The sequence below is a fragment of the Alligator mississippiensis genome, chromosome 10 (genome assembly GCF_030867095.1).
Source record: "Alligator mississippiensis isolate rAllMis1 chromosome 10, rAllMis1, whole genome shotgun sequence".
NCBI classification, from domain to species: Eukaryota; Metazoa; Chordata; order Crocodylia; family Alligatoridae; genus Alligator; species Alligator mississippiensis.
In genome coordinates, this window is record NC_081833.1 from 60,085,877 (window position 1) to 60,111,490 (window position 25,614).

Below are 25,614 nucleotides of genomic sequence, written 5' to 3' on the forward strand. Positions count from 1 at the left end.
GGCTAGACGGTTTAATTTGGCCAGTCCTGATCCAGAAAATGGATAGTTAAGTACTATAACTATTATACAAATAGTTGTAAACCTCTGCTTAAAATATGGACATGCTCTAACTAGCTTAATGTCTTTCAGACTACACAAGGGAATATGACAGTGAAGAATGATATGACCAATCCACCATCTCCCAAAGCTTATGTATTCTATCTATATTAGTGTGACACGGGGTGTGTGCCTAGAAACTTGTTCTCTTGATAGTTTGTTTGGAACAAATGTGGCATGTTTTACTGCAGCAATATCTAGTATGGTCTTGAGATGACATAGACATGCTCTTAGAAGCAAGGTACATGTTTGCTGTTCAATTTCAAACAATTTATTTATTCATAAAATGGAAGAAAGAGTTGTTAACAGAATGTAAATGTAATGATTAGCATGGGACAAGATTCATTATAAGCCATAAAGAAAAGCGAATGTTTAAATACTGTAGTTTTCCGTTAAACTGTGATGAAATAACCATTTGTGTTCCTTCTTTAGTCTGCTTTGTCTTAGGAAGAAAGAAATCTGTATCTATAGCAAATCTCCAGAGATGTTGCCAAGTAAGCAATGCTGTTTTTGGAAGGCTAAACAAAGTAGGATAGTAATTTAGTTTCAACATGAAATGTAATTTAGCTTACAAAGAGGGCAATTTGGAGTTTCTTGCTAGTCACCTGGGTTTAAGGTATTTGATGAGAAATGTTACTTTTGTAGAACCCTCATAAAAGATGGTTAGTTACTCTGGAACAGTAGTGCAAACTAGAAAAACATATCTTTTGATGTTGATGCATAGTGATTTCTGTTTATAAGCATTTAGGAGGAAGAAATCAGTGTCTCTCACTAAAAGGCCGGTGTGCGAGGAAAGACTTATTTTCAGCTTTCCAAGATAATGTTATTTTTTGAGGCCATTCCTACCCAGAGAGCACTTTAACAGTGTAAGATGCTGGCAAAGTGCTCTTACTATAGAGACGACTATAAAAACAAATTGGTGCTGCTACAGCTATATCTACATCTAGGGGCTTCATCATAGTTTAGCTTAATACAACTATGACAGCTGTATAGACATAAATCTTAAAATAGATGTGTACTTTTAAGAGATGTATATCTTGCATTGAGATTTTTTGTCTTGAAGTACCAATAAAATACTAAAATATCTTCATAAAAATCTGTTTTCATTTAAATTGACATTTTTTTTTTTTTTTAAGAGTACATTTTAGAGTATTTTATCCTTATAGACCATCCCCGGTCTGAACAGCTCACAGGTTCAAATAAGGAGCTCTGTTATTTTACTTAGATTCTTAGGCTCCAAAGACTTTCCTTAAGCTCCTGATTCTTTTCTTTTAGTCTCCTCTTCTGTGGGTTTGAGCAAGAGGGTAAAATATGACTTGCAACTCAGATTTTTTCTCCAATGTTGAGAAAACTATGAAAGGTTGATTTGATAGTCTTTGTATATTTGTGTTTTATGTAAAAATGACAAATTCAAAATTTGCATATTTGAGTTAAGGCCAAGTGTTTGCTGAGGATGACTGGAGATTTTGTGGGCTATACGTGGTGGAAAATTGGGGAGCTTAGTAATAAGAGATTAATGCCAAGGGCATTGAAGAATTTAGCTGCCTACTTACTGTCTTTTTTTCAAGGTGTGTATGTGGGAGTTTCCCATATTAATATTAGCATATCATGTTTTCATAGTTCTTAATATATGTCAGTATGAAGACTTCTTGATGTTTTCTCTGTCTCTAAATACTGCTTCTTATTGTGACCCCAACCTGTGGCCCACATTCTACTTTTACAAGTTTATATAGATATCTATAAAGATATGTGTATCTCTAGATATTTAGAGAGCTACCTAGAGATGCGCATATCTCTATAGATAGCTATATGAACATGTAAAAGTAGAATGTGGGCCATTTTTCCTGGTCTGTTCAGCAGTAGCTTATTTCAGCTGTTGGAGGGGCTCCCTTAGACCTCAGTTTCTGAGGGGGAAAACAAGCTTTCTGCTCTTAAATAGCCAGTTACTTGGCTTTCCTGAGCTGTTAACTTTAAAGCTGAGTCTTATATCCAAAGAAATTAAATTTACATCTAGATATATTCCTTTTGCATTGCTGCTTTTGTAGCACTTGCTCAAGGGAGTGGTTCACAACCATGCAGAATACTAAATTCCTCAGTTACCGCTCCTGATTCTAATGGATCATGGGATTAGGAAGGCTTTCTTCTGGCTGGGGCCCTCGGCAGCAAGCTTGGCTTGCTGTCGCTGCCCTTTCACTGTTACTGCTCACTTGGACCTGTCATTGCTTCTTGTCATAGCAGCCATCCCTATGCCCCAAACTGGATTCAGTGCGTCCTTCAATGCTGTCCAGATCCAGCCGAGGGCCCCAGACAAGTCTAGCACCCTCTGTATAGGTCTTTGTTTTTTGGGCCTAGAATCTAAATTTATTACCACATTGGAGTTCCTTCTCTAAAAGGACCTGATGGGAAGGATAATAGCTCTAAATGGGAACTTCCATGGGTCCCTCAGAGTTTCCACAGCTTTCCCTTCCTATTTTCTTGGCTCTATATTAACTCTGCTGGTTGTGATCACCTCAAGTAATCATATGGCAGGATCAGTTTATTTATGTAACCCTCTCTTCCATTCTTAAACCTTTTTTTTCCTTTGCCTCCAAAGATCCTTCTGAAGGTGCTCCTGGATTTCAACATAAATGGTTCTCCTCACCTTCTAAATTCAAGCGGATGAGGCTTCGGTATGCATAGGTAAAGAGAACAATTAAGCTTTATTTGCATAGGGCTCTTCATTTCCAAAATACTAAGCTTGTTGACATGTTTTGAAGAAAAGTTATTTGCAGTTGTCTGCAAATGTATGCAGATCTGATTTAGTAGGCACTATATCTTCCTATTGTAAAAGAAAGGAAATTCTGAAAGGGAGTTATCTTTTTCTTGGGCAGGAAAGTCAGAGCCACTCAATTTGAGTATCTATAAGGCTGCCACATAACCGTCCTCTTGTATTATTATTAGCAACTACCAAAGGGGACTGTGGAGGCAACCACAGAGGTAGATTAGTCCAAATGACATCTCTGGAAAACCCACCTGCAGATAATATTTCTGCTATGTCTGCTCACCACTCTTGGCTTCTGGTAGATTGAAAGGAAGGGGCATGTTCAACAAATGGACCTACTCACTGGTAAGTTTTCTTCCCCTCTTCCATCAAGAAGTCCTTATCCCTTGTACCCTTACCTAGTTTCTTCTCTTTTTATTTGGAAAGTTCCTGTTTTGTGACGTACCTGGGAAGTTGAAGACTAAATTAGCACACACACACTCGCATTCTCGCACCTCTGTGTGTTTTGGTGGCTGATGGTATAAATATTAGCCATTATCCTTCCAGCAGGATAACAAGAGACCAGATTCTGAGATGTTCCTTTTACAAGTAAATTTTCCTTGATTCACTGTTTCTACAGTTGAAGCTTCCTGTTCATTGAGTGAGTAGCTTTAACAAATGCAAAACTTCGATTACCATAATGGCAGCATAGGCTAGCAGTAGGAACAATGTAAACATTTAGGTTGATCTCCAGGTCAAAAAATCTTTATTCTCAAATGTCTTCTAAGATACTGTAAATATAGTTTATAAATTATAACAGTTGTAAAAATAAAGCTGCATATCACAATGAAAGTCTAAATTCAGCAAATATGAACATTGTATGTCAAACTATAGTGCTTAGAAAAGGATTACGAGAAATCCAGTCTGCTTTATTCCGTAATTTCCTCGGCTGGTACAACTTCCAGAAGCATCTGAAGGTACATGGTGGTGGGCTCTGAAAATAAGAAGTTATTGAATTAGAGAAGTTTATTTTTAAGTTTACTTCTGTTCTTAGCAACATTTATTTTTTTTAATTCAAATTTACATTGTTTTTCTAATTCATTGGAATGTTAGATATTCAAGCAATTTTTGTTTCCTTCCTATAGAGGGGGAGCTATATTTTGCCTATGGCCAAAGTAAATTTGGAATCTGATCAGAAATTTTGGGTTTCCAGCTTTGTGTGCTCTATGTTAGACCACACTAGCTCTCATCATCTGGTATGAAATAATAATTTTAGTTTTCTAGTCCTGTGGTTCTCAGCCTTTCAGCCTTGAGGAGCATTTGAATGATGCTGGGTCAGTCTCCGTGTTCTGGATTCATCCCTACTTTCCATATCCAGCTGTGGAGTGACCTCATGTCCTGTCCCCACCCTGTTCCAGCACAGTCTGGTGTGCAGGGCCATGTCATCTGACCTGCAGTGTTTCCCATAGGTCCAGAAATTTGGCAGCAGGGAAGCAGAAATTAACATTGCTGTTGCTTTCCCTCTACCAGCTTCTGGACCCATGGGTTGGCTGATGGCTGTGTGGGCTGAAGGTTGAGTACTGCTGTTCCAGACAGAATGTTTTTATGCGTACCATAAAATGGTTTATATATCCTTATCCAGTTCAGCTTTACCTTTCTTCAGTGTCTCAGTGTGTTCTCTGTTTTTCCCAGGAAGCAAACAGTTATTTTTCAAGATAACTCCCAGATACTTTTTAACAGTCCTGAAAGGGGAATACTATAGTACAATCACTTCCCCCTTTGGCTGTTTACATTTCCAGGTGGTATGGCCTTTTTTTCTAATTTTGCATGTCCTGAATCCTCAAAGACTACCTGTAAGTGCCAGATTGAAAATGGCTATGCAAGTTTAAAGCCCCATCTACACATTACACTTAAGATGTGATTATCAGTTAGTTGTATCTTAAGTGGTCACCAACTCACGTGTTCAATCAATTGTGTGATAAAAAGAAATAAGCTACAAAATTATTCCACTGTGGTTCCTTCCATTAATTGAGCATGTGACTGGGAGCTCTCTCAGCTGATTAGAGGTCCCAGCCAGTTTTGGGGGTGCATGTCCACCCCCAAGCCTGTAAGCCCCCAACTGCAGGAACACATGCTCCAGTGACTGGGGGACCTATAAGCTGACAGGGCCCCCAGCCACTGGTGTACTCCAGGCACCCTTCCAGCTGGGATACTACAGCTGACATGGGCCTAGGATGCCACTGTGAATGGTCAGCTGTGGTCTCCCAGTTGTGGGGGTGTCTAGGGTGTTCCCATGACTAGAAGCCCACGTCAGCTGCATCCTGGTACCTCTGCTGCTGGAATCCTGCATCAGCTGCAGTCTCCCAGCTGTGGGTGTGCATGGAGAGCTCCTGAGGTTGGGACAGTGCATCAGCTGCAGTTTTGTCAGCTGAGGGGGCTCCCAGCCACAAGAGTTTGCTACTTGCTGGTGCAGCGGGAGCCTGGGATCATTAACTGGCCTGGGATCATTATGATCCCACAATCATGCCTCTCCTGCCATACATGTGGCATGCCAGGAGGTGCAATTGTGTGGATCATGCATTGGATCCTATTGTGCCTTTTACCTGCATGTCTAGAGGGACTGTAAAATCACTTCAGTTACTAGCCAGGGTAATTTTCAGCTCATTTCAACTTCTAACATGTATAGACAATCAGTTCAGAATCTCACTTTTTTTATAAAATAAACGGATAACACTGTTGCTACAGAAGAGACGTTTCAGATGTTTATTTTTTATAGTATTTGTACTACTGTAATGTACAATTAACTGTTAAAAGTTATACTTACTTGATATTCTTTGTGCCCAGTTGAATTTAAAATGAACAAAAAGGAAATAAAATATAAGTCCACCAAGCATAAATAATGCACAGTACAGGTATGGCAATTCGGGTTGACTAATGATTGGAGCCAGAACTAGGAAAATTGAGCTCAGTGTCACAAAGACAGGAATGACGATAGGTACCTGTAAGATAAAGAGCACCAAACATTTATAAAGCTCTGTGACTATTCTCTGATACAGCCGATCTTTGTTTTATAACTTATTGAATATTGAAAGATTTTTTTTACCCCCTTTGTGTCTCAGGTTTTTTATAGTATATAAAAAAAAACCCAAAGAATTGAGAGAAGTGACTGAAAAGGGTGTCATCATTGTCAACAGTAAAGGAATTGGTTCGTCTATGTGATACACTAGAGATATCCTAGGTAGATTAATTAATTTCAGTATTAGAATTGTAAAAGAATTGACAAAAATCAAGATGCCTGAACTCCAGTGGAATGAACTAAGTTTCATCCCTAGCTCTTTCTGACCAATGGTGGTCAGTTTTTTATTGTAACCTTTTGGCATGAAGTGGAGGTAGAAAGAGGAATAGTGATAGTAAAAAGCATGAAAAGACTATCAGGTTCATTTTTTGTTACGTTTTGAAACATATTCATGTGTCAGACTTACTGTGATTGGTCTCTTGAGCTCTTTTCTTGTAAACCTCATAACAATGAGTCCCAGCAGAGTTAAACCATAAAATATCCAGACAGCAAAACTGAAGTAGTTAATGAGTGTTTCAATGTTTCCAGGGATGGTATAAATAATAGCAATTGCTCCCTAAAAATATAGAGAGAGAATTATTATGGACATAGTGAAAGAGGGTTGATGTAGAAATAAAAAACTGAGTTTCACCTGTATGTAGGACATGTGTATTCAAACTGATTTAGTGTGTAATACAGGTTTTTGTTCCACTTTAGTGAACTGTCAGCATATTTGGTACCTTTTACTGTCCAAACCCACCTGCTGAATTTTGAATTCACGATTAGGCCCATTTCAAGTCGGTGAACTATTCATGTTTGAAGCACCTTACTTTATCACATAAAACATGTTCTGGAATATAATATGCACCTTGTTTGAAAGACAGAATGAAGAAAAAAAGACCTTTCCAAGGAAAAAAATTTCAGTGCTACAAATCACTTAGTAGCAGCAGCTATGGAATCAAGCGTGCTCATTGCTCAGGCTCTCTGTGGACTGCTGTAGATCTTACTTTCCATTTCACCCAGAGTAGCAGAAACTGCTCTTACTCTGTGTTTTTATGTATAATACTCACCCTGGTTTCCAGCAGCTGGTGTTTGGGGGAAAGATGCCTGTTGTATGTGAGAATTTCAGGTGTGTAACTGTGTGCAAGATTTAGGAAGCACTATATCAATCTTCTTTTTGTCATACATTAATTTGCTAAGCAGGAGGAAGTATTTTTATTCATACTACAAACATGCATGCTTTTATTCATAACATTGTCTCAAATTCCAAGTTTAGGGGGCATGGGTATTTGCAGAAAAACTTTTCTAGGATTCTTGTTTTAGAAGAAACACTGAAGTTATTCAGTATGACCTCAAAATGATGTGCCTGCATGCTGCACACCTAAAGGTATGCTGTCAGAACCCTACTTCCTTAAAATTCTGAAGTAGCTGAATTTTTATATTTTAATCCCATGAATGTTTAAGAACTTTTAGTAGTTGGAACAGTGAAATAAGATTAAAATGAAGAGAGCTCTATGCATTATGTAGTTGTTCTAAAGTATGTTTGGTTATTTTATCATGTGTATAGCCAAAGCTACAGAAAAATCATGATTTTGTGCACGTGGAAGGATCTACATATTGAAACTACCATTGGGTCATTTGAAAAGCATGTTTTTCTTTAATTTGTTTTACTTAACCTTTTATTTCTTTGCTGAAAATTAATACTTACATAAAATATGATAGCAGGTGCTGGGGTTAAACGTTTAACACTAATGTAAGACAGCACCTTTAACATGTGCCCTTCACGGCCTGCCACGTAAACAAGTCTGACAAAAACAAAAACAAGTTAATTTGGTTAGTGTGGCATCTACGCAGGATTTAAAAATAGCTTATTTTTCTGATGGGTCAGAATACTTAAAATATTTTTTAAAGTTTGATTTGATTACTGAATACATCTCCATATGTGGCTACATCTGAGTAACAGTTGTAGTTTGTCTGAGATGCATCAAGCCTGATTTGCTGCCTAACTAGCTTTAGGGAATGATCACTTGAGATGGTGGGGAGGAGGTATAACTGGTTTTGAAACAAGTGAGTAATGCAGATCAGTGCAGAACTTGTTCAATATTTAGAACTACCAATTTAATTCTTCTCTAAAAAATTATGTAAATCAACACACATTTCATAGTATATGATTTGGAGGATTGTCAGACAGCGTGGGGAATGAGGTTCTCAAGCTTCTCATTTATGTGGGAAAGATGATTAGTTCAGTTTCTTGTACTTTTTTTGTTTAATTCATGGTCATCACAACATTTTAGAACATCTTTATCCTACATAAGCCTATGCATATTTACAGGCATTTGATATACTGTGTGTATTATTATTAAATGTTCATTCCTGCTTTTCTTCCCCCCCCCCTTCCCCTCTTGCCTTGCAATACTTCCTATGGAAAAAGTGATCTCACTGGTAAAATGTTGATGTCAAGTGTTCAGGGCTATGGTGTTTATATGGATTTAAAAACTAGGCTGTTTTGAGTTAGAGTAAGAAGCAAATAAAAATGCAGAAGAATTAACTTGAATCTTCATCATATTTGATCATTTATGGTATAGACCCTCCCCAGACTCCTGTTTGGACCTTTATTTTCTTTTTTCGCTGCCACCTGTTACTTGAACCAGATATTTTTACCTATAGCTAAATAGTTTTAAAAGTTCTTTGCCAAACATTACTAAATATGTTTTGTGTTGTTTCTTCAAACCTGCATAACTGCCTCTGTTAGAGACAGGTCAAGTTTGACCATGTGGTTTATGGCACCACAAAGATCTTTCCAGCACCACAAACTGCACGTGTTGCATGTTATATCTTGCACCGTGCTGCTAATTTGCAGAGCTAGGGCAAAATTTGCTACCAGGATTTCTGGGTAGCAAAAAAAAAAAAATTCCTTGGGCAGGGGAAAAGCCACACAAAGCACACCAAGGTGTCATGTGCCAAGACAAACACGGAGATGGGGGATCAGGCAGCCCAGGGATACCAGCTCCCCCATCTCTGTGTGCTGCAGAGCCCCCATGCAGAGGCACCCTGCACCCCAGCCGCCCCAGTTGGCCAGGGCGCAGCGTGCCTCAGAACGGTGAAAGAGGCAGTCCTGAGCTGGCTGCTTCCCTGCCTCCGCATGCCTCAGCGCAGGGGCTACACTGCGGAGCCCCTGCTTTGAGGCATACAGAGCCCCCATCTCAAGGGACACTGCCTCAGCCAGCCAGACCCCAGCTGGCTGGGGTGCAGTGTGGCTGGAGATATGGGCTCCACATGCCTCAGTGCATGGCTCTGCAGTGGAGCCCCCGCAAGGAGGCATGCAGAGACAGGAGCAGTGAGCCCAAGGCCACTGGGAGCCGAAAGTCTCCCATTTTGAAGCACACTGTGCCCTGGCCAACTGGGGAGCGGCTGGGGTGCAGGGTGTCTCAGCGCAGGAGCTTTGCAGTGCACAGAAACAGGGGAGAAGGCATCTGCTCCCCTGCTGGTTGGGGCACAGGGTGCCGCATCAAGGGCTGCCTGCCAGTTACCATGCACTGAGTTACTATGTATCCCAACCAGCCCCCCTTGCAGCACATGGAGCAGTGGGGCAATGTGTCCCACTGCAAACCACATGAGCTGGGGCGTGTAGTGCAGCACAAACTTATGCCCTACTATCTTTGCTACTGCGAATACATGCCCCTGCTTGTGTGGACCATGCTGTTCAACAGCTTGTTCAAATTCCTAGTCCAAGGAAAGGTAAGATTTCACTTGTAAATCCATATCATGTACTCAGCTATTTAAATTTGAAATTTACCTGCCAGCAGTAAAACAGGTCCCGTTGGCAGCTCCAATTGTAGAAAAGGCCACGAAGAGAGGAACTATCCAAGCAGCTGGATAAAGGACTCGATCCCCAAATGTCTGAGATACAGAATTAAAATAAAGACACAATTAACATATTTATTTTGGTGTATTCTGTTGTGCAGGAACCATTCATAAAGAAATCCTGCAAATAAGTCTATACAGATTAAAAAATAAAAGCAAAATTTGCTTAATACTATGGGATAAAAAAACAACTACACTGTGGAAATATTTCACCCACTGCTTTAACGAAAGGCTGCTTTAGTGGAATGCAGCCATTGCAGTATTGTTACACTGCTGTTTAAACCAGGAAAGTAAATGCTGGGGTTATTTAAATACAGATATAATGTATCTTGAACAGACTACTATATTTGGGTAAGAACCTGAATTAAATTTTAGGGTATGTCTATGTAACAAAAGGAAGATGCGATTGTTGTGTAAGTTGGCACACCCAGGCTAGTTTTAGCTATTAGAAATGGGAGGGGAGAAGATACGGGAACATGAACTTCACTATGAGCAATAAAGCAGTATATAAGCCTGCTGGGTACTGGAAGTCCATATTTTTGTTCTAAGTGCATGTTTTAAGGCTAAACTACCATGTCTTTGTGGCTTTTTTTTTTTACTCTTGATGGATTAAATCTAGTGTGGGTATATCTGTCCATGATACAGTAATTTTTCATTTTACTGGGGTGACATTCTAAATTTTCAAAAGATGATATGAAAATATTAATAACATTTGAGGTTCAGATTACTGTTATCTGCCATCTCTTCAGGATACAGAAGCAGCAGTTTTGCCTAACACAATGCTGGGATGTTGCACAATAGTGATAATGTTAAAAGAGAACTCCCAGATAACCTGTCAGCCCATTCCCACCGGGCTCCAAAGTTTTTTGTTTTTTGGGTTTTTTTGATAGTCTACAGTGATGCATTTGAGGTCTAGTGAGGTGATATGCCTGCAATTTTAGTGTCAGTATTGACCCAGTTAAATTGCTTCCACAATAGGCGGTGTAAAGTGATTGATTTATAGATGATATGTTGATAAAGGAGATTAAAGAATAGTAATCCTAAAATTTGACCTATTTATGCATACACATTGTACAACCTCTTTTTTTTGTTTTGGTGAACAATTAATCTTGAAATAAACTAGAATCCTGCTGCCTTAAAAATGCAAGATTCTGTTTTTTCTCTGCACTGTTTTATGAACTGTTTCTGCATGAATGCTCTGAATAAAGAATGCAGTACGTCATGAAACGTCTGTTTGTTTTCCACAGAGCTAAAGGAATTGGATGTTTTTCTACTGCAAATAAAACTGTCCCGTGCGCATCTCGCCAACTGTTTAGAGAATTACGGTTCTGTTAAACTACATATTCATTCAGTGGAACTTAGGTGTGGGGAGGGATTCTCTTTTTTGAAAATTTAAAACTTCTAAATTACCTTTTAAAATGTTGAGTAAAATCTTGTACAATACTATACCTGCCAAGAATTTACAAAAGGCATTTCTGAAATGTCAAATGCTTGTTCCCTAACAGCTACCTGCCCATGTGTAACGTCAAATAGAAGGAGACCAGGACAGGGATTAAATGAGATGGCAACTGCATCTTTGAAAGGATAACAGCTTTAGTGTCTGCTTATAGCCACTTGCCATCTCAGTAATACCAGTCAGGATGGAAAGGAGCAAAATAAGGTCAATTGTATGTTGTTGTTCTGTTGAGTATATGTTAAAACCAGTTTTCTGAACTGTAGTACTTTTAAAATGTAAATATTGATGGAAACATTTTCTTATTTCCAGTTGCTTCCAATTACTAGGGCCTGGGGCGAATTATTTTTGTCAGATTGATTTAAAATATATTTATATTAACAAAACAATCGTACTGACAATTTATGTTCAGAGAGAAATAACTAAAGAACATAATTGCTTTTTTATTAGGACTTAGTTCTTTAACATGTGCAGTATTTCAGTAGATGTTTCTGATTACAAAATGAAAGGTGACTTGACTTACCACTGCAACTGCCTGTGACTGTAGAAGTTCTGTTGAAGTCATTATGGTAAAATATGAAATATTAATCAGAACGTAGCAAACTGAAACCAGAGGAATTCCAATGATTATAGATAGCGGTAGATTTCTAAAGAATTTAAAAGATATGGTATCAGCATTTCTAAATTGGTAGGTATATTTATTATAATGACTATAGGCTTCCTTCAGTTTTAGTTCTGATTTAAAATTCTTTAGTCAGGTGTCTTCACTACTAATTATTGTATGTCATTTGTTTCACTACGGTTGAAGGATCATTGTTTGAGATAATAGCATTCAGGCACATTCTTTAACTGTCATAATATCAGGGATTATTCAAGTTGGAGAAATTTTAGAATCCAAGTGTCCTTTTTCATCATTTAAATTATTTTACATTTTCACTGTCTGGGTTTTGTTGCCCGGAAGAGTTGAATTTTTTAGTTGTCATGCACTATCATACTGAATATTAGCTAAAGAAGTTAATCTAAGGTGGGTCGCAACTCCTTCCACGCTGCATTTTACTGCATCTGAACCACGTATATTTGGCAGAGTAAATCAATGGAGTGTATATGCTAACCAGAGCAATACAATATTTTGTTTGAGTTCTCACAACTGGAATGGGATGTTTTATTGTTACTTAAATGGTATTTCCCAGGCCCTCTGACATTTATGCTTCTGGTTCCCCTGATGGGCTTATAATTTTTATTTTATTCAGACCTGGCTGGGAACCAAGGCTGCCTATAGACGTGCTTGTTCTAATTGGAACGCTCCAGCGTTACCTCACTGTCATGTGTATTAAGCCTCCCACATTTCAAAATGGCCACAGGGGCGCTTTAGCTAAAGCTTGTTGAATGATCTTTAGTTAAAGTGCCTCTGTGGCCATTTTGAAACGTGGGGGGAGGACACTTAAACCTGCTCACTGTCACATGTATTAATTAGAGCAGCTGTCTGGGAACCACTGTAATCAAAATGCTCCCCTCCCCTCTCACATGTGTATAGGCAGCGTGAAGCTTCCACAGCTGCTGCTGCTTCCACTTGCTTTAAATGTAGAGGTCAGCCTCTCTTTAAAGAACATTTAAACAATAAATAAATAAGAAATTCCTCATGAAAAGCATCCCACCTTCCTGAAAGTTTTTTTTCCTTTTCTCTCATCCCCCAAACCCCACACATCTTTAAGCACGTCTCAAAGGAAAGCAGCCCTCACTTAATCAGAGCATATAAGGCTCAGCATTTTATATGGAGAAAACAAAATCATTCAAAATATTGATTACCATAATGGTAGTTGCACAAGGAAATGAAAGTAGCAAAAAAAAAACCCCAAACTGTCGATTTGCTGATTACTTGGCGGATGCAGCAAAGTTAAATGCTTGTGAGACCAAGGGAAAGCCCCCTCATGAGCAGAAATTTAGGGAGGAGGCAGCCTCTATAGGGAAGACACTATGTAATGGTTGATTTCAAGATGTTTTACATTTTCCTAAATATTTTCAATTAGATATTGCAACTTTAGATACAGCAGCTTTTGACAGATGCATTCTAAGGTCAGTAATCCAGTTTATTTGCAAAGTCATAGGGGGGTCTTCGGGGTGGAGGTGTTCTCCCATCTAGTTCAGTTTATTGCTACTGATATTTAGAGCTTATTGCTATGGATTATTGGTCTTACTTAGAGTCATTAACTAGTTTTGTTAATGAATTAATTCCAATGAGCCTCTCATCAGAGTGATACTTTGTAGTGAGAACCTCTTCATTATCTATTTTGTCTGAGTGAGTTGTCAGTCTACCAGGAAAATGAGATTGACTCATCACTGTGTGTTATGATTTACTCTGAGAAATCCAATGTAAGGGTAGGAGATTTTTTGTTTTATTTTGTCAATGTTATTTAGGACCTATCTTGCACTGTAAGGATTTCTTGAGGAAGTTGATAGAAATCCTGATGCATGCATCTCAGGACTTCCTGAGTCATGCACTGTCATCCTGATTATTTGTGATTACTCCTGCCTGTCTATATTAACTGTATAGATGATATTCAGAAATCATATATGCTGTTAAAAGTAGCATCAAGAGCATTTAAAAATTTGATTAGAATGCATTTTTTTGTAATTCAGGGCATAAATTTGCATTTATTTGTTGGGGTATAATAGACATCAATAGAGATGGAATTGATAAGTGTCCAGAACTAATTGTAAAATCCAGGGTAGGATATATGTGAGCAAGCATCATAACGTTTGGAGTACCAATCTGATCAAAGAGAAACTAAAATATGTGTTTTCTCTCAACACTTATAAGGCTTTAATTGGTCCTTTAGAAATTCTGCTTCTTAAACTTAGTGTTATCTTTTTGGGTCTCACCTGTAAGGATTTTTAAGTTCCTCTGTAATGTAATTTAGCTGATTCCTGGAAGAAAACCATTAGCATAATGTTACTAGTGGTCAGTTGTTCAAATGTCAAGTTACTTGGAAACCAGGTGTTGGGATATCTCAAATACTCATTTTCTTTAGACCACAGTTTTAGGCTAATATTTGTATCAGATGGAAACAAGTCTTTTCATTCTTCCAACACTTTTTTAGATAGGAAATATTTTTATGAAATAAAAATAAATACATCAGTATTTGACCTTAATACATTTAAAACAGAAAAAAACAGTCCTTTTCAGCTATAACCTAATGGCTAAGAAGACAGGGGAATTCAGTCATATTACTGTGGATTCCAGAAGTTCCCATGTTCTTATATATGGTAAACTGAACAAATAAAAGATTAAACTTATGGACTTTATAACTCAAACTCTATTCTCTAGCTGTCATGCATCTATGTTCCAGGAAAATGATAATGTCGTTTAAGAAAGGATACAGTATTGAGAATATGTAGCTTTAAAAAGTATCCTGATTAATCTCACCACATTTGGATATGAATGTAATATCTTCCCACTGCTGTATATGGTCCTTCCAGAGGAGGTCTTAAGCAGCGTGTAAAGGTTTTGCCTAAGGTCCTATTCTGGGTGTATTTGTTTTCTGCATTAATAAGGAATCCAGTTTCAGGGAGGAAGGGATTGTTTTGGCACCTCTCTGGAATATATTGAATTAAAGCGTTATAATCTTATACCAGCCTAATTTTCGTAGATTCTAAGCACCTTCAGTACTGTATCACTGACTCCCATGGTCTGGCCTGTTTTTTTTCCCCCATTAAGGACATGATGTGGAGTTTTGTTTTGTTTAAGATAGGAGTGCTATTCTCCAGTGTTCATTACAAGGATTCTCAATAACAAGTCAAACTTCAACTTTTCCAAATAAGACCTTTGAGTGAGTTTTACAAGGAGAGATAAAACCAGGTAAAGACTGTTAAACTATAACTGATAACAGTAGTAAAAACATCTTACCATCCATCGTATGCCCAGAGTCCATTATAAAATGCCAGACTGATGGAACCAGTGGAAAGTTTAGCATCCTTGAAAGAATTTTTAAAATTTTCAGTTTTTCCTGAAAATTAATATAAATGGGGACTGAGTTAGGATGAAATGCAATTTTCTCATCATGTCATGTTTTAAAACACATTTATAGTTGAATCAAATTGTCTCAACTAAACTTGAATTATAACTAAACAGTGACTTTTATGAATTGGTCTGTAATCTTGCCTTTTTCCGAACAGACACATTAATTATTTTAATCACTATGTATGTAGTCCTAAGAAATTGCTTTGAAGTCCAATTAAATTAAAAGTGAACTGAAAGCATTCAGCAGGATCTGGCACTAGAACAGAGATTCTCAACCTTTTGAAACTTAAGGCACCCCCAGACAATTAGCTTTCAATCATTTCTAGCCTATGAAAAAATAACAGAGCAATTCTGTTGCAAAGAACTCAAAAACACCACAACAGATAAATGTTTTTGATGCTATGGATTATTTTATATTTCTAGGTTTAACTTGTGAATCACATGCAGGTGTTTGTATGCCTAACAGTTGCCTGGCACCACACTGCATGCTGAAAAGGATCTTGCAGCACCCTGAGAGAATCGCTGTACTAGAACTGTAATAAATTAGGACAATATACTCATTGGTTTGCTTAATTTCTTGTAGTGAATTATTAATAGCTGATCATAGCAGAAACAAAAGTAATCCCTATTAGTATTTGCAAAATTAAAACCACAAAACTTAATTACCTTGTGCAAGGAGAACGATCCCACTTACAATAATAATTAAAACAATGATCATTTTAGCAGCAGTGAAAAAATTCTGGACGTAGCTTCCCAACTTCACGCTCAGTGAATTCACAGCTGTAATAACCACTAGGGGGGAAAAAAAGATTTTTATAGTCTTCTGTTTTAAATACTCCAAATTATAATTCACAATTGTAATTTGCATATAAAGCATTAGCCATATTAATTTGTATATATTGTAGTCGTACCCTCAGATCTGAGTATTATTTACCTAAGCTCTTTACTGAAAATTATTTAAGTACTAAATGAGATCAACTTAATTTTAGAACTTATAAAACTAATCATATTCTATTACATTTAAATCTACTCTCTTTACTACTACTATCAGGGAAATGAAATCCAGAAAATACCCCCTTCCACTGGGCTATCAGGCCCCATTTTTTCAAGTGCAAAATTGCTTCCAGTAATACACTTTTCAATAATTATGCACACTATGATTTTATATTTCCAGAGCTGAAGTTTCTCTTCAGTTTCCTTGGAGGGGAAAAAGTCATTCATCAATTGTTAAACAATTTCATGTCTCAGTCCTCTCCAAAAATGGTTAGGAGTCTTACCAATGGCAGAGGCTGCAAGACACTTGATGACAACTACAGGTGGATCACAACCTGGATAAAAAGGAGCTGAAGCATATTCCGCAAAGCTGAGACAAATGATAGCAAACGAACTGGGTTTTATGACCAGTAAACTTGTCCAGGAAAACAAATATGCTGGAATTGGACCAAAAGCCTCCATAAGGTAAGGGTATTCTCCCCCTGATTTTGTAATTGTTGTGCCAAGCTCCGCGAAACACAGTGCACCTGAACAACAAGAAGAAATGCAGTTTATAGTTAAGTGGTTTGGGTTGATAGATTTTAAATCTTATGATCAGTTTGCATTCACTCCCTATCAATTTTTATACATAATATTGTTTTAAGGAATTACCTGTGAAAGTTCAGTATCTTATTAAATTTATGTAACATTACTAGTAAGCAATGACCAAAATTTTAACTTGCTTCTGAGGAACTGTGTTTCATAAGTTGGAAAAAAAAATACTGAAAATCAACAAGTTACTGGCTACATCTTACAGGCATAGGTGTCTAATTTGAAAATATTTGTGCAAAGTGTTTATAAACATGTTTTATTAGCTTTACTATTTCTGTAGTTGATTAAAAGACCAGATAAAAGTGTGTTACCTCTTTGCATCATAGAGCTTCTCTGTAAACAGTCAAAATATAAAATTTTGCTCATTTATTACTGTCTTTGTTTGCTTAAACACACGCCCTTTCCCCCAAAAGACAGCTGCTGGAATTTGGAGTTTGCATTATATTTGAGAAATACAATAAAAGCTGTTTCTGCTGCTCAGAATTAAATCTAAAATCTTTAGCAATGCACACGGAATAAAATAATGAGCAGGCTCAGTTCCCTAGCTGTTACTGCTTGGCCACTTACTATAAAGAACAATCTGTCTTCTGCCTTTCAGAAACATGTTGTGCATTTTATTCCAGGGTGCACTGTATGCAAGAAACCATGGTACATCATTAATTTATGAACAAGTATCTGGGTTTCCATTTCCCATGGAAAAATGTGGATTTTCTCCTTTAAAAGAGAAAAACGTGGGAAACCACGGGTTCCCCCTTGCAGGCTGGCAGAGTTTGAGCCTGTTAAAGGGCTGTGGGGGGAGCGGGAGGAGGACAATCAGAAGCAGGGGGCCAAACATGAATGTGCACGTGGCCACTAGTGCAGCCAGACAACGTGGTAGAGAGCAGCTCCCTTCAAGTATGTCTATGGTGGGGGAGGGCATAGGTGTCTCAGGGGGAAGGGGGACATAGGTGATGTGGCATGAGGCATAGGGGGGCATATGCCCCCCCAGATTTCTGCATCTACAGTGGGGCATGTGGCTGGAATGGCACCAGACAGGAGCTGCCTCCACAGCCCAGCGAACAGGCCCCAGAGCAGGAGGGCAGAGCAGGGCATAGAGGTCTGGTGCTGCCACTGGGAATGCCATGCCACCATGGCTGCGAAGGTGAAGTGTCCCCTGCCCGCCCAGCAGCAGTGGCAAGGGGGCACAATTCTATGCTGCTGTGACACTTATCTTGGCAGCTATGGTGCAGTGGCTGGTGCAGGGATTTCAGTGGCGCAGAGTTGTGCCTCTCCCAGCTGCTGCTGGGCAGGCAGGAGGCACCTCACCTTGGTGGCACAGCACTCCCTCCCACATCCAGTCCTGCCTGCTGGGCTGTGGAGGCAGCTCCTGCCCCTCACAAACCTCTCTGATGCATCGTCTATGCCCACAAATGGCTTTAAAATTGTGAATACTGTATATCAATAAACATTGTGTTCAACTGATATATCTATATAGTGGTGTCTAAAAAAGAAACATTTGGCTAAAATATTTTTTGGTGTTTTTTGTTTGTTTTTTTTAAGACCGAAAGGTAGAAAATATAATCGGGAATTCTAACCTAAAGAAAATGTATCCTTTTTGTTTAGGAATTTGGAAACTAGAAACATAAGAAGGATCATTGGTTTGACCCAGCATGGCACATCTAGCCCAATCCCCTGTCTCCAACAGTGACAGAAATGGATGCTATACAGGGAGTGCACTGAACTGGATATTTCTAGAATAATTTATCTCCTATTCTCTACCTTCCCTGGAATCTACCATTATTGGTTTAGAGATGCCAGAAACATTTCAGCCTATTCTGCTTAGTACCCATTAATAGATCTATTGTCCATTAATTTGTCTAGTTCCTTTTTGAACCTGGCTATGCTGTCTGCGTCCACGACCTCCAGTGGGACCTCCACCACCACTACCTGTGGCAAACTGACAGAAAAATTAGCATTAACTGGACTAATCAGAGTAAAGTGCATGGTAAGGTCTTGCTTTCAGATGTCATTGGAATTTATAAACTTATTGGTTGGTTGCTGGTATGATATTCAGTTACATCACTTCTACTAAGAAGCCAACCTAGGAGACTATATATAATTCCTACCCTGCTTTAGTTTAAATATAAGACTTAAAAAATCTGCCTTCTGATTTTGCATCTGGCATTACTTTGTACAAGAAAAATGTGTAATTAGTTGAGCCTCTTAATGCCACTGAATTTCATAAATTATTTTGCCACTAATTTCAACGGGGACAGATATTTTTTAGGGCCAGGCGAAGCTTCAGTCGTTGATTCAATTCAGTGGAGATTTGGCAGCCAAATATCTGAATCAAATGAGGAGATCTTTTAATCTCTCTGAATCGAATTGGAACCCTCCAAGTTGATTTGGAGAGATTCGATGATTTGGACATAAACACAGCTTTAATTGTTTTTTCTACATGCCTCAAGGTACCAGGTGGCTCGTGAATGCTGAGATGCTGGGGCAGATGGGGTGTCCCACGGAAGTGCAGGGGGGTACCCAGTGCGCTCAGTGGCAGATGCAGAAGTGGACCAGAAGCACTTCTGGTCCATTTCCAGGTCTGTCGCTGAGTGTGTGGGGGACCCCTCCAACACCCCCCCCCCCCCCCCCGGCTTGGTGACTGGTGCTTTTTGGGTCTGAGGGGGTTCCCAGGGACTCCCCGTGGCTGGTCACCAAGCCAAGGGGGCGTGGGGGGCCCTCCGTGTGCTCAGTGGTGGAACCAGAAGTGGACCAGAAGTACTTCCAGTCCACTTTCAGTCTGCTGCGAAGCACACAGAGGAGGCCCGCCCCTGCGTGCTTCCATCCATCCCACTGTCTCAGTGTTCATGAGCCATGCCTGGTACCTCAAGGTATGTAGAAAAAACATTTAAAGCTGTGTCTGGCTGAATTGCTGATTGATTGATTGATTTCCAAATCGGCGTTGAATCTTCAGATTCGGGCGAATCAAATCAGGACAGTGATCTGAATCAACTAATCGAATCATTGTCCCCTGGTTACACTGAATCCGAATTGAATACAGCCCATTTCACACACCCCTAGTATTTTCCAGTGTTGTTTGTACACTCACTGGATGGTTTGCACAAAATTAGAGACTGTTTTTTTTAAGACAACTGTGATACCTTAATTGATGCCTTAAACTGTTCTTAGTATTTAGCTTTCTTCAGGCTGCTTCCTGGGTTATAAGCTTTTGCCCAAGCACTTACTACTGTGGTTGGTATGCAGTTTATTTTGAGCTGAGTTGTATAATCTGATCTGTGCAATGAAAATAATCAAGAAACTGGAAATACAGGGACCTTATTCCTTTTTTTCCTTACCTAAAGTAGCAAGAATTCCACATGCTGCCCAGATGATTAAACAAGGCCCCACAGCTGCAACATTGGCAAGTACTGATTTAGGAGAAATGAAGATTCCTGAGCCAATAATTGTACCAACGATCATACAGATTCCACTGATCAGACCCACCTTGAAATGAAAGGAGACATTCCAATAAGGTAACTTTTAATATTAACTCAATTTATCACAATATCTTATACAGGAAAATGAGACCAAGGGAGAGAAGTTCCTTTTGGCAATAGTTTGGTCATTCTACATTGCAGCTTCTACGGACTACTTTATTGATATTCCTACAACTCAATGTTATATATTTTTTTCTTTTTAAAACCTATTTACATAAAATAATGGCTGAATTTTCTAGAAACACAATTTATTTAATCTTGCATGAACATGCTCAGGAGCAACTAACTCTAAACACTAAAATGAAATGAAATTATGAAAGGCAATAAATGATAGACCACACAACTTGTTGGCAAATCCCAGTGCCAACAAGTTAGCTAGTGTAAGCTAATGTAAAGATAGTTTGGAGTTTATGCATCAGGTTTATGTTTCAAAATGCTCAAATTGCTTCTGTACTTTGATACACATTTTATTTTAAACTAGACATATGCCTGGTTTTTGATGCAAAACACAAATCACATGCATAGAGTTGCTAGTGTTGCTTACAAGTAAAATAGGCCCTGATGAAGGAGAAAATGCCATGCTCAGGTGGTGAGCATAATTAAATATTAGTTTAATATTAATTTAGAAACCTCCAGAGTTAAAATTCCTACAAGTTTTCTAATCAAAATCTTAAATGAGAGAGAGAGATGTTAGATTATCATTAGAAGATATGTTAGTATAGCCCCCTATCCAAAAGTGTTTTTACAGTTCTCTGACAATTTACCAGACTTTGCAGTTTTCCTGTAAATTTGGGTACATATTTGAAATACCTAGGTATCCTCTAATCGCTTGCTTTTTTTTCCTGTGTTACCACTTTTTAATGACAAGGAAACAAGTAGGCTTTTGATGTTAGGCTTTTGTTCTTAATGCTGTTTCTTCCTTTCAGTGCTAAACTCTTCTGAGTAAGCACATGGGGGTTTCCAGATACAAACATGGTGTTTCAACGTTTTGCTAGACTGGGTCAGCACTTGCACGGTGCATAAAACCAACTTCTTTCCAATGAACTTTTCTAGATAGTATAAAATACAAGATTTTTTTCCTTATAAAAAGGCAGTCTGTATGACTGTAAGTAAAACCTTCCAAGTGCAATTTGTGCAATCTTGTTATCTTGGATGGAGTTTTGGAAGGTGTGAACTGTCTGCACTCATCTCAGTTCTGAAGCCAGTTATAACTGAATGTCCATCTTGTGGCTGTTTCACATACCTATTGCATTTAGTGGAAGCATACAACTATTGTAGGACAGTCCTCAGAGCTTTAGTATCACTATGTTGAGCAAAATCAATATCTGTTCTACCCCTCAGAATATAAACGGCATGTTCTGTGAGGATTATTTGTAGGTTGAAGAATATATCCTGTCATAATTGGGTGTTTGTATCTTGTTTGGTGCTTGTATCTTGAAGATGGTATTAAATGGAAGATTTTTATGAGGTTGGATTTTGGTTGAGTAAACAAGGTTTGGTGGATAGTTAAGGAGCATGCAGTTCTAATATACTCTTCTCACATGCCTGTTACCTGATGTTCAGAATCAAAAGACTTTTTGCTTCCTGTTGGCATAAGGCAAAGTGAATGGGTGCAAGTGGGAAGATGATCACATTAGTGCTTGCTGTTTTGGTACTGTTGTCTGCAGGAAAAAGCTATGAGTGAGACCCTGTGACATGATCCGAACATTAACCCAGATACATCACTGATACTGTTTGTTTTTTTTCAAGTATTCAGTATTTCAAGATTAATTCTAACAACTCATCATCTATAATTAACTGCAGGGCAATCATTACAATATGCTTTGCATATTGGTTGCAAATGTCAGAACTTGGATCTATTAACTGCATAATTTGCAGTTTATGGGCATGCCTCACATTCACCTTTGCCCTTACTAACTGCAATTATGTCTTCTGGTAACAGAAGAACAGAACAAGTGTATATTTTTAGCTCTGAAAGAGCAAATCCATGCTTATTTACCATGTAAAACTTACTACGTATCAACTATAAGCATGTTTAGGCATTGTATTAGCAGTTTCCAAATACACACTGAAGTCTTTTGCATTGCAAAAAGTGTGCAAGTAGAATGCCATGTTCTTTGTTATGTGGTGCAGCTTTTCAGATGTGGAAATGTTTAACTTCATAGTAAGGTTAAAATGAAGATTCCTAGTCTCTGAAGCACTGCATTTGTATTTTGAGAAACTACTTCTTAGCTTTTCCAGCTGTTTTAAGGAGAAACATCTTTCTCCCATGCCAAACCAAATGCAGGTTTGTTGGTACCAATCTTATTAAAAGTTAAAAGGCCTGAAGCTGCAAAGTATGGACTACCCTAGTGAGTAGACAGCAGGAACTGAAGTTATTCACAAACTGTCGTAAAAGGCCTTAAAATAAGAGACTGAAAGGAAAAAAAGTGTTATTTTGTGGTCTTCCACCTGTCTTGGTATTCTGTGGTGGAAATCAGATTTCTGTAAATGTCTTTTTGACCTTTAGCTCAAAATGAATGCAGTAAGGAATAACTGAAGGGCTGCCATTTGTTGCTTTTTCTTTAATTGTAACTAATCAACTACCTAAGGTCCTTCCTTTTTATGCCCTTGTGACAAGGTATATTTAGCAGAATTCACAGATTTTGTTGAAATCTGACAGGGCCATGCTGTGAGTGCTTCTGCCCTCAAACTTGTAATCTCTGGGCTTACGTTAACCTCTGTGCCTTAGCATCCGTGCCACCTCAGCCCGTTACCTGAAGTGCAGCTGATAATACTTAGATCCAGAATAACATTGGAGTTTAAATTAATACATGATTATTGTAGTGTTTTTGTCTCTGAACCATTTGAAAGGTTTCTTTAAGCTCCAGGTTAACCTTTCTTTCCTCAGAGGGTCAGAAGAAGGTGATACTGTCTTCAAAAGCAAAGAGGAGATGCTGTGTCATGTTCCTGTTCAAGACTAAGTTACTCTTTCCTTGTGGATTGTTGAAGGTTTTCTGAGTTTCAGAAGCTTCGTCTCTTGGGTGACTTGCCTGGTTTACTTGTTCTGTGTGGGTGCTTTTTCTTCCCTTTCATGTTAAGCGTACATACTTACTAGTTGTGAATCTTCCTTCTGATATGACGTGATCTTTTTTTACTACAAGAAATGCAAAGGTCTGAGGGGCAAGTATAGATTGATTGAATGTAATCTTGATTAACCAAAATTGTAGGCTTCTAGAACTTGTGTTGGCTCCATTTTATTAGTTTCTCCTATATATATTTCTCCTCAAACAACTAGACCTAAATTGCAAACGTCTCCCTCTACTCCTTCTGCTAGATTTTATGGGGCTTAAAAAGACCACTTCAGAGGTTATTTAAGCAGGAGCAGGTTTTTATATTTTCCTCTCAGAGCTCAAGAGCAGTGATTCTTAATCGGGGTGCCACATGGGATGCTTGTACATGCCACGGGGGGGAGGGGGGTGTTAGTTTGGTTTAGTTCTCCCTAAATTGAAACAGTGGGTTTTTAAAAACACCCCTTCAATTTAGGGAGAATTAAACCAAGCTAAACCCCTGTGGCTTGTACACAAGGGTGGGGGCCTGATCTTTACCTGCCTCTTCAGCAGCAGGGGGTGGCAAGTTGTAAGCGGGCCAAGTGGTTCCTGAGCTGCGCGGGGGCCCCCCAGATGGCACACACACACTGGTACCTGACCCGGGGGTGCCACAGCTGTGGAGGGAAGCACCATGCCCCTGCACAGCTCAGGCAAGCAGGCTCCAGGGAGGAAAAAAAAAAAGGTCAGGCTCACAGCTTTTTTGTTTTTTTCCTTCAATGCAGCTTCCCTGTGCAGGCTGCCACTGGGGCCACAGCCCCAGAGCTGCGCAGGGCCCACCAAGTCCCAAGCACATCAGCTTCCAACATCCTGTGCACTGTTGCACTTCATTAGGTAGCAAATTAAAACACCTTGGAGATGCTTTATCTTGTTACGTACCAAAGTAATGTAAAGTGGAATATGCTGCCAAGCATGCAAACAGCAACACCATTGAAGTGGAATATGCTGTCGAGCGTGTGAACAGCAACACCATTAAAGTGCTGCAAAAGGGCATTTAAGCCACTTTAAAGGCCAGTTTTGTGGCATGTACAAAGGTCCAAGATCTTTTTAAGGGTGATGTGCAGTGCCATACACACAATATTATCACTGTTAAGTGTGTAAACAATTGCACAGGATTCATAAGATAAAACCACAGTTTTCAGATAGGAATCTGTCATGTCAAAAATATCCTGACCAGTTGTGGTCTTTCTGAGTTTTTTTGCAACACAAAAAGTACTCTATTGTTTTTTCCATAGTTAAGAAACAGTGAAAACCAAGATATCCCCCTCAGAAAATGCCAGCTCTCGGAGTCTAATCAGTGGTGCCTTGAGTCTAAAAAGCACTGGAAAGAGTCCTATGTCTAAGAAATTATGAATAGAGATAAAGCTGCACTGAAAATATGAGCTTTATAATGAACTGCAAAGATTAGAGATGTGCTAGTAGCAACAGTTTGAATTTTTTGTTGTTTTTTAGGGTAGGACAACTTGATACTATTATCTAGTTAATACAGTAACAAATACAATTTAAATTAAGCATCTAAGCCCCAGTGAGAGGAGTATGATTTTCAGTGGGTTTTGGGCTCGTTAAGGTTAGGGATAGAAATGATACATAACTCAGTTTAAATGATCAGAAACCGGTGTGAACCTGTAATAGAACAGAAGTTCAGTGAACTTTAAACTACTTTCAAAATGGCTGAAACCAGTTTAAGATAACCTGGCTAGATGTAGTATCAGACTTAACTGATTTAGGTCAAACCAGTTTATGGAACTTCTGTCCCAGACCCCTTCATAGTTCAAGTTAAATCACAGTCCCCCAGCATCCCAGGATGCTTTGCAGCCCTGGGAAGTGCTGACTGTTCTAGTGGAATAGAGTTGGCCCTACCCCTCTACTCCCTAGCCAAAGCACTATCACTGTTCTGCCTGACTGAGAAGGGGAGGAGTGGGAAACCTGGCTCTAAACCCTAGCCAGGGTCTGCCCGGTGGGGACGGAGCAGCCGCTCAGTCTTCTCTCCTGCTCCATGCTTGAGTGGAGGGGTGGGGGGCATGGCTAGGTGCCGGCCAGGCCAACAGGCTGAGGTGGAGGGGAAGGAGAGGGGTTTAAACCCCCTCCCCCATCTGCAAAGGACCCCAGCTGGGGTCTGCCTGGTAGGGATGAAGTAAACCCTACCTGGCTTTTCCCCTGCTTCCTGCTTAAGCAGAGAGGAAGGGGGTATGGACAGATGCTGGTCAGGCTGGCACACTGAGGTGGAGGCAGGGGAGGGAGTTTA

General features: G+C 39.1%; 1 protein-coding gene across 1 annotated transcript in view; it reads right to left on the reverse strand.

Annotated features, from left to right (window-relative positions):
* Window positions 1-351: 351 nt before the first annotated feature.
* Window positions 352-25,614, reverse strand: part of SLC7A9 (solute carrier family 7 member 9) — a 30,576-nt gene continuing 5,313 nt past the window's right edge. The window contains exons 3-13 of the mRNA XM_006274331.3: window positions 20,143-20,290; window positions 16,504-16,746; window positions 15,893-16,018; window positions 15,113-15,212; window positions 14,089-14,133; window positions 11,732-11,855; window positions 9,688-9,791; window positions 7,600-7,696; window positions 6,319-6,468; window positions 5,661-5,835; window positions 352-3,830 (exon numbers count right to left, since the gene is read on the reverse strand). Of these exons, the coding sequence (XP_006274393.1) occupies window positions 3,766-3,830; window positions 5,661-5,835; window positions 6,319-6,468; window positions 7,600-7,696; window positions 9,688-9,791; window positions 11,732-11,855; window positions 14,089-14,133; window positions 15,113-15,212; window positions 15,893-16,018; window positions 16,504-16,746; window positions 20,143-20,290 (1,377 nt within the window). The 3' untranslated portion in view covers window positions 352-3,765. The remainder of the gene's footprint in view (window positions 3,831-5,660; window positions 5,836-6,318; window positions 6,469-7,599; window positions 7,697-9,687; window positions 9,792-11,731; window positions 11,856-14,088; window positions 14,134-15,112; window positions 15,213-15,892; window positions 16,019-16,503; window positions 16,747-20,142; window positions 20,291-25,614) is intronic.